Below are 13,846 nucleotides of genomic sequence, written 5' to 3'. Positions count from 1 at the left end.
TCTGTTTCGATTCTTGGCTGCAGGATAAATAAACAGTGGAGAGAGTAGTACTCTGATCCTTTACTTGAGGTAAAGTAGAGATACAGCAGTCTAAAAATACTCTGTTATAATTCAAAGTCCTGGATTCTTTATGCTTTACTGGATCCCTATTAGCTTCCACTTAATGGTTGCTAGTCTTTCTGGGGTCCTCATTAACAAAGCAACCACAACAACAACAAGTACACATTAGAATTGCTGAGTATTACTCAATAAAACAACTCTACGGGCTTGGGGAGAAAAGTAATACATGTATTGAGATTACATTGGGATTCTTACCGAATATACACATGTGTATCAAAATCAAATAAAAGTCATCTTATTGATATTTAATTTCTCTTGTCTTTGTTTGCATGTTTGTTATTGAGTTCATCCAAAAGTAACAGGAAAATAATCAAGTGACATTATAATCAAATAGCTAAAGTAAAAGTACTCATTCTACAGATTGGCTCATCATGTTAACCGACTTAGTTAGTTGCATTTAAAACATAATTGAGTGCTAAAGTAGTATAAAATGAATGTCTCGAGTATTACAGTAGTATATAAATGTACTGTGTAGTAAAACTAGCAAACAGCTCAGACTTTCCTGACATCTTCTAAATAGGTGTTTTTCATAAAACAACAGCAATCATCTAAGTCAGCACTGTAATGTGTGTGTGTGTGTGTGTGTGTGTGTGTGTGTGTGTGTGTGTGTGTGTGTGTGTGTGTGTGTGTGTGTGTGTGTGTGCGATGCTGCTCACCCCTGGCAGCCTGCACACAGCAGCAGCAGCACAGAGAGCAGCAGCAGGCCGGTGAGGGTGCTGAGGGTGATGGCCAGGACCAGCTGCCCGCTGCCCAGCCACGATGCCACCCCGGTAGCAGCTGCCGCCCCCGACCCGACGACACCCGCCTCCGGCCCCCACCACACTCCACTCAGCACCGGAGCCATGACGCATCACACTGTGGGCGGAGAGGACATCGGACAGGTACCGGCTGCGGAAACGCAAGGGGAAAAAAAGACACCATAAATTCTCTGCAGATTGAAAACAGACAAACAAATTAAATATTTACCAGTAATGATTTTCTTCTTTGGACGGAGACACTAACAGATAAGTAAGAATAAATATGTAATGGAAGAATCTGCATGTTTTCTCTTCCTCAGCACATTCTAAATGATCATTGTCGGTTGAGGATCAGGACTTTATTTACTGAGAAACTGGGCAAACTGTCTCTTATTTGTCAAGCAAACATGCTGGATTGAGTTGATTGTGGTGCAGCTGCTTCATCGCAGTTAGTCATCCACAAATTCTACTATGAAACAACAACAGGCGCGCTTTGCCATCTTTAATAAAACATGCATCACTGATCTGACACCTGAAATCTTACTTTAATGCAGGTCCTGTAATGCCCTTGATCACTTTACCCGTTCACATGCATTAATAAAGATCTAAAGGTTTAATAATCCAGCGTCTTAGCTGCACACTGTGGCCAGCAGGTGGCAGCAGAGTCAGACTGCAGTGCAGACAGAGGAGTCTGCTGCAGTAGCCCCTCACACCAGAGCCTCCACAACTGGTGTCTGGGCTCTGCGCACAGCATAAGCAACCTCATCACGTCTCCGTCTAACAGCCAAAGTTGGGTTTCACTGAGCTGATGGAACCCCTGATGTTATCTCGGGTGATTTATGGCGCTGCACGCGTGGCATTGCGGGTGGAGGGGGGGCTGTGGTGGGGATGAGCTTGCGTGCTACTCAGAAAACTCTGAAATAAAACAAATAAATGGGAAGCAGAGGGTTTGTGCGGGCAGGTAAGGACGGGAATGAAAAGGTGATTGAAAAGAGAGCGAGGCAGGACGACTGACAGTGAGGAGGGAGGGAAAAAAGCACAGAAAGTCAGGAGGGTTTTCTCTCTGGTTATCTATCTATCTGCCTCTCTTTTGTTTGTCCTTCTCTTTTCAATCAGCACACAAGACAGCTCCAGCAGGATCGGGAGACAGTAACAAAAACATGTCAATCTATCTCACCTCATCTCTCTAACTACCGTCTGCGGCGATGTGAGTGCTCGTCTAGATGGAATAAGTGTATTTTGTGCTGGCGGTGAAAAACTCCATTGTGTCTCTTTTCTCGCCTATGCTAATGCGACCGGGGAGTGTGGGAGTTGGGGGAAGCAGCGCCGAGCTCCTCCGTCTTCGAGAGGCGAAGGGAAGTTTCGTGGCGCATCAGATGGAAGCCAATTTTAACTTCTTCTTCAAAGGGGACGCTGAGGAATTCCTGTTTTTGTTGGGTTGGTGTTTTCCTGGATGAAAAACACAACCGGGGCTCGTGTTGCTATCAGTGTGAGTGTGTGGTGAGAGGCAAACACAACCTTACCTTGACACCTCGGATGATTAGTCAGGTTGGCCTCGCCTGGAAGAGAGGAGATAAAAAATGAGAAGGGGGAGGAAGTGAAGCACCGAGTTGAATATTATCCTTGGAGGGCATGCGTGTGTGTGTGTGTGTGTGTGTGTGTGTGTGTGTGTGTGGATACATGAACTGGGCAAGTGTATGTGTGGGAGAGCAGCAAGGGAGTTGTGAGTATGTTTGTGCTTATATCAAATACATGCTGGACAACAGGCTGCCTGCAACCTCTCAGACACACACACACACACACACACACACACACACACACACACACACACACACACACACACACACACACACACACACACCTTCAACCATGTGCACACAATGTCCACTTTATTGACCACTCTGCCCATGTAACTGAGAGGATCGATGTATCGTACATCATGTTGTCCACATGGAAACACACTCATCTCTCGTCTTTCAAACTTGCAGAGGTTTTGACCTTGATTTCCAGATTTTTTGAGTCCACGTTAGTCAAGACGTCGATCCTTTAACGTGACTGACACCCAACCCGATAAATTCCTTTACCACGTCTCGTCTGAGAGGCTCGTGTGTGTCCAGGTGTCACTATCAGCCGCTGTGTGCCAGCTCGTGTGTCTCTGCTGGCACTTAAACCAGAATAATTACCGGCTGCCACAGCTCTGTGTCACCATGGCAACATTCCCTTCTTCCCATCAGAGCTATTTATGGTGGTAGGAGGGAGAGAAAAAAATAAAAAATCCACAGAAATGTTTTAAACCAACTCATACACTGTGGAGGGGTATTAAGCTGCAGGTGTGTGTGTTGAGTTGATTGTATTTGTTGTCTTTACACGCAACGTAAAGAGTCCAGGGTCAGTGAGACGGTTTGGTTGTTATCATGTGAGCAGAGTGTGGAAGTTAGGTGATGTGACAACAGGTGGTCGTACTGTATATGGGTGTATATCTTAGTATGGTCACTAGCATCAAACAGAGGCAATCTCCATGACAGCTGAGCAACTTCACCTGCTGAGGAAGGACGCGAGACAAGTTGGACCTCATGCCGACACTTTTTTTGTCAAGATGATGTTTTCAGGGTCTACAATGAACCTACTGTTTGTACTGTGTGTAGTTTAGGTTAGTTCATAAATGACAAACTAAACAATTCGGTTGTTCTTTCATTAAATCTCAACAGACATCTGAAATGACCTTGACTTGTCGAAGCTGGAAAGATGAGTTTTAATGATTAATCGAGGGATATTCCAATCTGACTCTTCCTCTACTCTCCCAATGATACCTAAACTCACTTACCTTACTTTCAGGTAACTTTGATTATCTATTTGGACAAAAAACATCCTGAGGTACCATAAAAGCAGAAGAAATAACAGATTCTTCCTCTTCAGGAACTCTTAGCTTATGCTAATTAATGTTATGATTGAGATCTCTGTCTCATTAGACAGTACTAACTCAGTTTGTTGACATTAACTCTTCGCTATTTATCCTACTGCTATCACAGTTTTTTCACACTTGCCATTATCCTGTAATCACTCTGTTTAGTAAATATAGCGTTAAATTTGTCCTCTGAGGCAAACAGCTCCGGCACATTCTTTGCAGCTGTATTCATCCCCAGTCCTCCCTGTCTCCTACTCTAACATACCACATTTGATGTCATGTTTCCGCCATCTTAACTCAAATGGTATGAAGAACCTGTTAAGTACAAACACAGATCCAGCTCTGGATAACATTGCTGACATATTTCCATGCTGTGTGGAGTAAACCATCCCGTCTTTCCTCTGAGGACTCACTTCATTCCTAAATACTTGATGAATACCATGCATATAAACTCTGAGAATCTTCCTCCCAGACCACCGCCATGTGATACAAGATGCCGAGCCAAGGCCTACAACTGTACGCCTTTCATGCTGTCATTCTCTTTCTCGCGGTGCATTCGGGCTTTCAATGAAAGAAAACAGAAGCCTTGGAAGAGCGACGATCAGCGTGGCCGTCTTCTGTTTCATGCCATAGAAAATAACCGACTGGAAAAGCCATTTGAAAAGGAATGTGTTATGGGAACCGGAGGCAGAAATCCAAAATCTACCCTCGCACAGCTGTACACACACAAACACACACACAGAAAGAGAGACCTGCGACCAATCAAAAGCCCCATCAAGGCATAACCTTCCATGCATGAAACTTGAGTCGAGGAATCCAATCGGAGTCCTGCTGAGACACTACCTGACATCGCAGTGAGGTTTACCAGCCATGCAGACTGTGTGTGTGTGTGTGTGTGTGCGTGTGTGTGTGTGTGTGAGTTTCATCTGTTAGACAAGCTGTTGGACGGCAGCGAAAGACAGGGAGGAAACAGAGAATTAACGACCGCAGGCAGAGCAGTGCGGCTCTTTCTGTGTGACACCTCCCTCTGCAGGGTCCTCTGGGTGCAACGCAGACGGGGAAGGTTTACAGCTGGATGGCTGCTGAGAAATGAGCCCCAGGAAGCTTCTCAGAGGAGAGCCAGAGGCATTTCCACAATAATAAATAATCCAGTTTTTAGGGGAGAAAGAGCCTCAACTTTCTCTAAGAAGCCGTGCTTGTGCGGCACACTGCAGGAAGCTGGAAGCATATTTCTAAAATTATAAAGACAAAAAAAAAAAAAGGAGTTCGCGGAGAAAAGATGAGGAGTTTATTCCAGACAATTAGAATTTGTGCTTCATTTGCAGGAAATTATCCAGGAGGTATTGTTACAGAAGCTTTGTATCCAAAAGCACTACTTCGTCTAATTTCTGTGATCTTTCTAGGCGGCAGAAATGTGAATTCATGCATACAAACGATGCAGCCGCTGACACTCGTTCTGCAGTTCCACAGGGAGTAAACACAACCCAAAGACCTCATGCTCATGAACAACAACACAGATCCCTGCAGGGTCTCTCTGTACTGTTGCACACACTCTGCACTAAATTTCAAAATAAAACCACCCCATGTGAAATGAAAAAGAAGACATCAAAGCCTCGTCTAACAGCCTCCATTTCCCCCTGTCGTCTCAATTTCTCACCCCCAGCATGCAGCATTGTTAGATTGCTAGTGGTTGTCCTTTGCTGATGTCATAATATCACCGGGGTTAACTGAGGACCTGCTAATAAGCACAAGTGGCATGTGCATACACACAAAATGCACAGAACAATTGATTTTTTTTAAGCCTAAACAAACTGAATTAACACACTGACCTTAAAGGACAACACAATGTCATACTTTGTTTATATTTGGTGGACCCTGCCACCTTTCTGGCTTCAAACAGTGTTCTGGGGACATTATTTTCCTCTGAAAACAGCTCGTCTATGATATAAATATTTCTGAGTTTGTATTATTACCTCAATAATATTGTACATATTAAAATTCTGAGTTTGAATTTCTTCTCCAAAACGACATACTGCCCCTTTAAATCAAATCTAGAAATAGTCATTTTTAAGGGCTTCTGGGGGGATTTTTGTCTCCATAAAGCCAGGAACACTACGAACCACATAACACACACACCACTGACCATCTTGTGTCCTGACCGGAGGGCCATTTGGACAGTGGGGGTGGAAAAAAATGGGGGAGGGGAGACAAGAAGGATAGGGGGCTGCTGCCAAGGGTGGAGAGAACAGAAGATGAAGAGAGAAAAAGGGGGTGGAGGTGTGTGGGAGGAGGGTCGTCAAGATGAACAGAGAGCATAATGCAAACAGAAGAAAACAGAGTAAAGAGAGACTAACAAGTAAAGAAGAAAAAAAGGTGTGTGTGCATAGTCATAGTGACACAAATACGTACACACACACCCATCCCAAGGGAGGCTTGATGAAATACAACTCCCAACAGGCTGCAGGGCGAGAGGGACAATGCAATTAAGAGACACAGACGTATCTGTTGACTCAAATGCATCATTACGAACAAATGAAACCTCAAGTGTAACTTCATAACCGAGGTCACTGTATTTCAATGCTAGTCAGTCGTCCACAGTCTGATTTACTAATCACTGTCTGCTATGTGTGTGCCTGCGAGCTTGTACGAGCATGAAAACAGGTGCTTCTGATCAAGGGACGTAATTCATGTTGCCATGGCAGCGCTGCCCATCCTAAGGGTTAATGGTTTTTAGCATGAGAAATTGATCTATCCTCCCTAAATGGGGAAATTGAAACTGCATAATTTAGCGAGGCTCCCCCCGTTTTCTCCCTCCTCTCCCTCTCTCATATTACAGATGTTGTATCTTCATCACTACACAGGACTGCGCTCCTCTCTCTCGCAAGACACCGTGGCTGTGTTTGCTGGCAGCAGCATTTATATCGATCTCCCACTGGGGGACACATAAACGAAATATGAAGCTTTTTTTTTTTTTCCTCTCGGAGCAGATAAACGTTTCACTCCCTGAAGATTCAAAGAGACGCAGCAACCATTCTAGAAAGCACACTGAGCATTTGCACATGTTTGTTTGTTTCTTTTCTCCTTCTCCTCTCTTTGTTTGCCTGCACCACAATGAAAACATTTGGCAAGAGGTGAACTCCATCTCGACCACATTTTACAGGACGGCAGGGTGGTCTCGTGGTTGACTGAAGAATCTGGATACAAGAATTCTTCTTCTCTTCTCTTGAATCCCTCCCAGCTGCACAGACGCAGCAACATGTGTCTTATGTCTTCACCAAAAATGACAACATGAGCGTTTCTATGTCCAGTCCACAGAGGCTCTGTGTACTGTACATGTTCAGATTTTGTGTCAACATGTGTGCGTGCTTGTAAAATCGGCCTCTAGTTAATGTCACACAGCCCCACGGGACAGAACCACTTCCTGTCTCCCGTTGTGTTTTCGAGGACACTGATGACCATGAAGTCCTGGAAAGGCCTGCAGATGTTTTTGTGCTCAGACTCAGAGACACTGCTGAAGCGGAAATTACTGTATTTTAATTGGATGACCGTGAAGATGTAACTCAATTGAGGCCGGAGCTCCTCAGGCGTTTTGCTTATCTGACTACTGGTTGTAAAACTGAATTTCAGGGTAGTTTTGTGACAAATAGAGCATGGTGAACTCACTTTAAAAACAAAAAGCTTATATTTGGGATATAAATTACCCTAATGTTCTGCATAATTCACCATTTTTGCATCTCAAATCGGCTTTCCCCCACTTTCTCAAACTTTATCTAACCTACGATCGTTGTTTTTGCCAGTGGCTGAGGCCGCTGCTTTGCATTTAAATTGTTTGGACTTGATTCTGTGAGCCTTCATTCAGCTGTGTGTGACTGTGTGAGGGTCCAACGGAAAGAACACTCACGCTCTCACACTCAGACACCTTTCAATTTCACTTCCACATTACTCATTCCCTCCCTTCTTTCACTGAAAAACAGCTTTCTCAGGCTTGCTTCGGTGTGTCTCTTACATGATAAATCTTTCGATTTCAATTCTTTCTCACACACTCCCTCCGCTCCTCAAAAAAAGGGGAAGTGGACGCTGACAAGAACCTCGCCCATCAGTAAAAACATGACTGTCGATGACAAGCAAAAACTTTGTTGCCGCAGTGTTTTTTGTGTGGGTTGTTTAAGCAAACGAGCACACGTTAAAATTGAAATTTAATTAGGTATTATGTAGTTTTGGAGAAATCAGAAATATTACTTTTTTCCCCATTACTAAATCAACAAGCTGTTCTCAGAGTAAAATAAGGTCCCCAGAACACTGTTTAAAGCTAGAAAGGTGGCAGGGTCCGCCAAATATACACAAAGTAAAACAGATTGTGTTGTCCTTTAAGGTCAGTTTGTTATTCAGTTGCTTCAGCCATTAAAAGGAAGAGCGTTTGTTAATGATGTCAGTCAATCTGATTAAAATTTCTTCCCCAAAACTACAGACTGCACCTTTATTGAACTGAGCCAAATTCCACAAGCCATTTGTTTCCCCACCGACGGAGCACTTTTGTTCCCTTCGCTCCGGCAGAAAGAAAAAAGCGTTCTTCTGTCATTGTCTGGAATTGATTAGCTTTGTGACAGCGCCGCCGCTCAGCTAATAATAAAAAACACTAAAAACAAAAGCGGCTTCGGTAATTGTGCGGCGGAGCAATTCTTGGTGATTAAACAAACCAGCCAGGCGTGTCATCCAAATATGTAGATGGAAGCGCCGAGCACGAACAAAAAAAAGAGCCGGATTGTTGTAATAATTTCAGGGATTGTCACTCACGTTGTAAGTGACCTTCGAACGCTAATGGAGGGGTTGGGTAGGGGGTGAGAGAGGGGAGGTCGTTGAACTGTTGAACTCTGGGAGTTTGAGGAATGAGCGTGGACGAGGCTTGTTTGTGAAAATTGATACTGAACTCGGAAACACAGACCTTTAACTTCACTCATGCTTACACACACACACCTCTTGATTAGGAAGCGGAAGATTTATTCAGCGCTGAACGACTGCGTGCATAAAATTTCTCTATCATTGTCACCTTGAGATGAAGATTAGCATGAGAGTGAATGAGGAGCAGATACGACCACATCATTATTCAGTGGCATCGGCCTTTATGTGCTGAATAGCCGCCAAGATAAAGGGATTATCAGGGTGGATGGAATAGGATGAGGGACGGTGTGTGTGTGTGTGTGTGTGTGTGAGGTAATACATTCGAAAAGCTGTTAATGAGATGCAACAGATGCCCGGAGACGCATGATCTCATACATACATACACACACACACACACACACACACACACTATCAAAGATGCATTAACAAGCGCTGATATCTTTCTACTTCCAAGTCTCGCAGACACACACCCCGACGCTGTGGAGGCTGCACACTGCTGAAAAAGTGCCACGCAGCACTCCATTTATCTCCTCCTGTGACACCAGCCTTTTGGACAAAAAGCGCAGGGCAATAAGGGGAATTAATAGAAAGTGTGTGTCTGTATATGTGTGTGTGAGCAGATGAGCAACTGAAATGGAAATGCGATCCGTCTTTAGAAGGATCTAAACGCAGCAGGGGTGGGTTTATTAGACGACCCAGACGGGGAAAATGGCAGGGGGTCGGACCCTTTCAACCCCTCTGTAGTGTCGGGCTGTAACACATTGTGGCTGCGCTGGAGAGGGAACACAAGTCTGCCGCGCTAATGGGAGTGTGTGTGTGCATTTATGAGGAGAGGTTAAGGAGGGAGGATGGGGAAGAGTTGAGGAGGAAGGAGGGAGGTTTAGGCGTGCTGATGCAGCTTGTGACCTTTCAGTGTGAGACATTTTTCAGACATACTTGTACAGGCTGGGATTGTTTAATATCAGCCCACTTCCTCCCTTTCTGGCTCTGGTGATGCACCTCTCCCATGTCCTCCACCTCACATAAAACACCAGCTCTATCACCATCTCCCATGTCCCGCAATCTGTGTCTCCGTTCTCATCCTCCATCTCTTTGTCTCTGTCTAATCTGTTTCCCTCCATCTCTCTCTTCATCCTCAAGCCCTGCACCTTTCCTCTCACCTCTCCCTCCGTCCCTCTCCATCCAGACCATAGCATATTCAACAGTGTCTGCTAGCCCATAAAGATATGGTAAAATATGGAAGCCTGCAGGGACTCAAAGGGCATATCTACAATCAGAAACAGCAGCTGGGGGTGGGGTGGACGACGGCTGGGGTGGCCGTGGGGGGTTGCAGCCAAACATACTTGGCAACCTCTATAAGGAGGAGAGGGGGTTGGGGGGTGCAAGACATGGCAACCCTCAGACAGCAATCTTCAGATTTCTGGTTTAATCCACACGCCTGAGCAACTCCGGGTGATTGCAAAAGTCAGATACGGTTCCGCCTCCACCTTTTTCACAAATTCCATTTGATTTCTCATTTCACAAGCCGAAAGCTTATTCCATATTTCATGGCGGTAAGTAGGAGAGGTGTTCAGGGAGGAAGAGGCACTCCAGGTCAGAGAGGAGGAATCAAAACTGGCAGCAACTTTATAGAGTATGTGACCAAATTTGAGCCTTTTTCACATTTTAAAAGCAGAGTTCACTCTCATGCCTGTACGGTAAATATGATGCTACATCCAGCAGCTGGATAGCTTAGCTTAGCATAAAGACTGGTAACAGGGGAAAGCTAGCCTTTGTCAAAAGTTAACTAAATCTGCCAAGTTGTGGTCATTGGACTATTTCATGGCCAAGCACGGTAACCTCCTTCCTGGTGGCCCTGCAGAGACTCGAGGAAGTCACTGCACCTCACCAAGAACAAGTCGGCACATGTAAAGCCACGATGTGTCATTTTTACATTCCGATTAAACAAACTAGAAATAACATGTTAACTAGTGAGCTTCAGAGCTGTTGGTAAGCAGATTTTGTTACCTTCAGAGAGAGCCAGGCTAGCTGTTTCCACTTGCTTCCAGTCTTTGTACTAAACTAAGCTAAGCTAGGCTAAGATAAGTGACTGCTAGAGGTAGCTTCATATATAGTGTATAAAAATGAAGGTGGCGTCAATCTTCTCATCAAACTCTTGGGAAGAAGGCTGATATTTTACAAAATGTCAAACTTTTACCCCCTTCCTTGTCACTGTGAGGTTGCCAGATGGAGAATCCAGGAAGTCACTGCACCCCGCCAAGGAAAGGTCTGGCACATATTAAACCACAGTATGTACTTTTTACACTTAGATAAAAGAAACTAGACATAAAATGTTTGGTAAGAAGATTTTTTACTACCTTCAGACAGAGCCACGCGAGAGCTTTCCTCTTGTTTCCAGTCTTTGTGCTAAGCTAAGCTAAGCTAACCGACTGCTGGCGGTGGCTTCATATCGACTGTACAAATACAAGAGTGGTGTCAATCTTCTCACCTAAATCTCAGAATAATTCTCAAAATGGCAAACTTCTTTAAAGCAACATTATGTAGGAATTTTGTGCGACTGGTGCCCCCACAGTCTCTGAGTGGAACACCACTGTCGAGGAATCCCAGGCTACTGTAACAATATCATCAGATGAAATGTGAGACGAGCTAACTAGCTAATGGCAGCTACAGTTCGCAGCAGTAACATTTTCTTTAGCAACGACTGAAGCCAACTTTCCTTCAAGGAGCTATGAAAATCACAGAGGAAATCAGAGGGAGAGCCAGAAAATATTATCTCCAAAAATATGATTCAGTTTCACAGACATAGTTAATGTTGTGTGACATAGTGCCGTACAGCATTATACACTTCTCCTGGGAGATCTTACCCGCCCACCCAAGTTACACAGTGCAAATACAAGTGATCTGGGCTCAGAGCAGGGCTGGCAGAGACACCATTCACCCCAATACAAGTCAGTGTTCATTCAAAATGAAGCTGATATTTTAAGGTCAAATAGTTACATAATGTTGCTTTAAGTTAACATTCACAGTTTGACCCATTATTTACAGTACCACTACTACGACCTGTTGTTCGCCACCACAGAAGTCTTTTTACAAGCAACCGAATAATCACACAGCTGAATATTTCTACAAAATGGTTTCCATATTCAACAGCAACATGAAGGAAAGGGCCAAATCATGTATAATAAATATATAACACGATAGAATATTTATTTACAAAGCGACGGTGGCTGCGACATCTCCTCTCAAATCAGTTAATGGGGGCGGCTCAGTGTGTCCCGAGGGAGGGCTGAAAACCAAATGAACTAACTGAATGTGCATCAGAGCAGCAAACAGAACGCCTGCTGGTGGCGGAAAATCTGCCGTCAGTCACACACACACGTCCGCAATTATTTATGCACGCACACACAATTTATACAAAAAAACACGACGAGATGGTCACACATTCGAATAGAGATGAACCAATTAGCAGGCGACAGACATCAGCGTGACAGAGCGAGATGGAGGGAGATAGAGAGAGCGAGCGGAGTGAGAGAAAACATTAAAGCAACACTCAGTGTGCAGGCAGCGGCCCGAGAGGAAAATGCAACCGAGACACCTTCACACTCTTAAGGAAGCTGAGGTGGCCAGAGGCGAATCCATCCCGACACAGTGGCTGGATAATGTGTGGAGGAGAGATGGTTAGGCAGGGCTGACGCTCACTGATATTATTCACTCTGAGGGGGAAAAGTAAGTGGAGGACAGACCCAGACTTTATAAAAAGAATAGTGCTGATCAACTGTTTGTATAAAGTTTCGGTTCCTTTTTGTGTGTTTTATAAGGCACATGTTATTGGCATTTTTTTGTTTGAGTTACTGTTGCTTTATACGTAGAGTTACTTCATTTGTTTTCCGATCTTAATGCATATTTTGGTCTTATTGACACTGCACAATTTTAATTTGTAGATTTTTGTGGTTGTTATGTTGATGAGGACCTCGTGAAGACTAGCAACCACTTCACAGACGCTAATGGGGATCCATTAAAGAATACAGGATAATAAATAATAATTGATTGATGGTTTAACGCAACACTTTGTAACTTTCTAGGGGATTGTTGAGTATCATTCCATCCATCATCTATCCATCCCGTCGAAACTGAAGTTGTCAACAGCTAACGAGCGCTAATGGCAACATAAGCAGAGCTGCTTATGCGTTCACAGCACCTCCTTACGTTAGCAGCAAAACAGTCAGTAAGTAAGAGGTGGTACACGATGTAAATAGTTTGAGTAAAAAAAGTTTTTGCATTATAATTTGCTCCAAAGGTGTTCAGCTGGGTTGAAACCTGCTAATTTCACTTGAAGTAACAGAGCCAGATACCACCGGACCTCGGTATCTTAGCAACCGTCAGGTCGCTTACACAAAATACATCAATCTGATGGGCCATTACAAAACGTAATTTGTCGTTTAATCTTGAGCACTCTTTGGTTTCTCCACCATTTCGCCCTTTAACTTGTTTGTCCTTTACACACCACTGTGCACTCCTCAGCAAACACACACACACATCTGAACTCTAACCAAACACACACTCTTCCGGAGTGCCCCTCCACATCAAGAGCCATTACGCTGCAGCGTTTGTAAATTACCTCTCACTGCTCCTGACCGCACACTCATATTTTGCCATTAGCGTAGCCCTGGACACTTAACACACCTCGGCACAACATACACACTCCACGCTGCTCCGACCTCTCGAGAGCTGCCCGTGGTGATTTTTCCTGCCGATATCATCCTGGGTGAAATGTGTAATGCAACATATGACAGCATGTTACAGTGATAATGACTCGTCTTTATGGTTCGGTTACTTAAGAACCTCCTGACTGTCTATCAGCGTCATATCAATTACTGTGAAGCAGGCGATCAGAGCAGACAGGATGTTGCTCGGTGTAAATGCAGAGGATTTCTCAAAGGGGGAAGTCGATTAAAGGAAAACGGACATGGAGTCTTTAAATAGATGTAAACCACCTCTTTTTCTTTGTAGCATGCAATCCCCTCTATTGGTTGTCCTTACAGTCGTTCCCTGCTGCGTGATAGGCAACACAACTTAAGCTTTTCAAAAACTTGAGCTCCACTTTGTGTGATTTTTGCTTCTAAAGATTAATGGGAGATAAAAAAAAAAAAAAAAGGCAACCAGCAAGGAGCATAAAAACATCTCT

At 44.2% G+C, this 13,846-nt stretch overlaps 1 protein-coding gene across 1 annotated transcript in view; it reads right to left on the bottom strand.

Annotated features, from left to right (window-relative positions):
* pag1 (phosphoprotein membrane anchor with glycosphingolipid microdomains 1) overlaps positions 1 to 13,846 on the bottom strand; it is a 54,704-nt gene that overhangs the window by 16,361 nt on the left and 24,497 nt on the right. The window contains exons 2-3 of the mRNA XM_073463519.1: positions 2,381 to 2,416; positions 777 to 1,008 (exon numbers count right to left, since the gene is read on the bottom strand). Coding sequence (XP_073319620.1) covers positions 777 to 964 — 188 coding nt within the window. The 5' untranslated portion in view covers positions 965 to 1,008; positions 2,381 to 2,416. The remainder of the gene's footprint in view (positions 1 to 776; positions 1,009 to 2,380; positions 2,417 to 13,846) is intronic.

Source organism: Pagrus major, chromosome 3 (assembly GCF_040436345.1).
Source record: "Pagrus major chromosome 3, Pma_NU_1.0".
Taxonomy (NCBI): Eukaryota; Metazoa; Chordata; class Actinopteri; order Spariformes; family Sparidae; genus Pagrus; species Pagrus major.
This window is presented reverse-complemented; position numbering and strand designations above follow the sequence as displayed.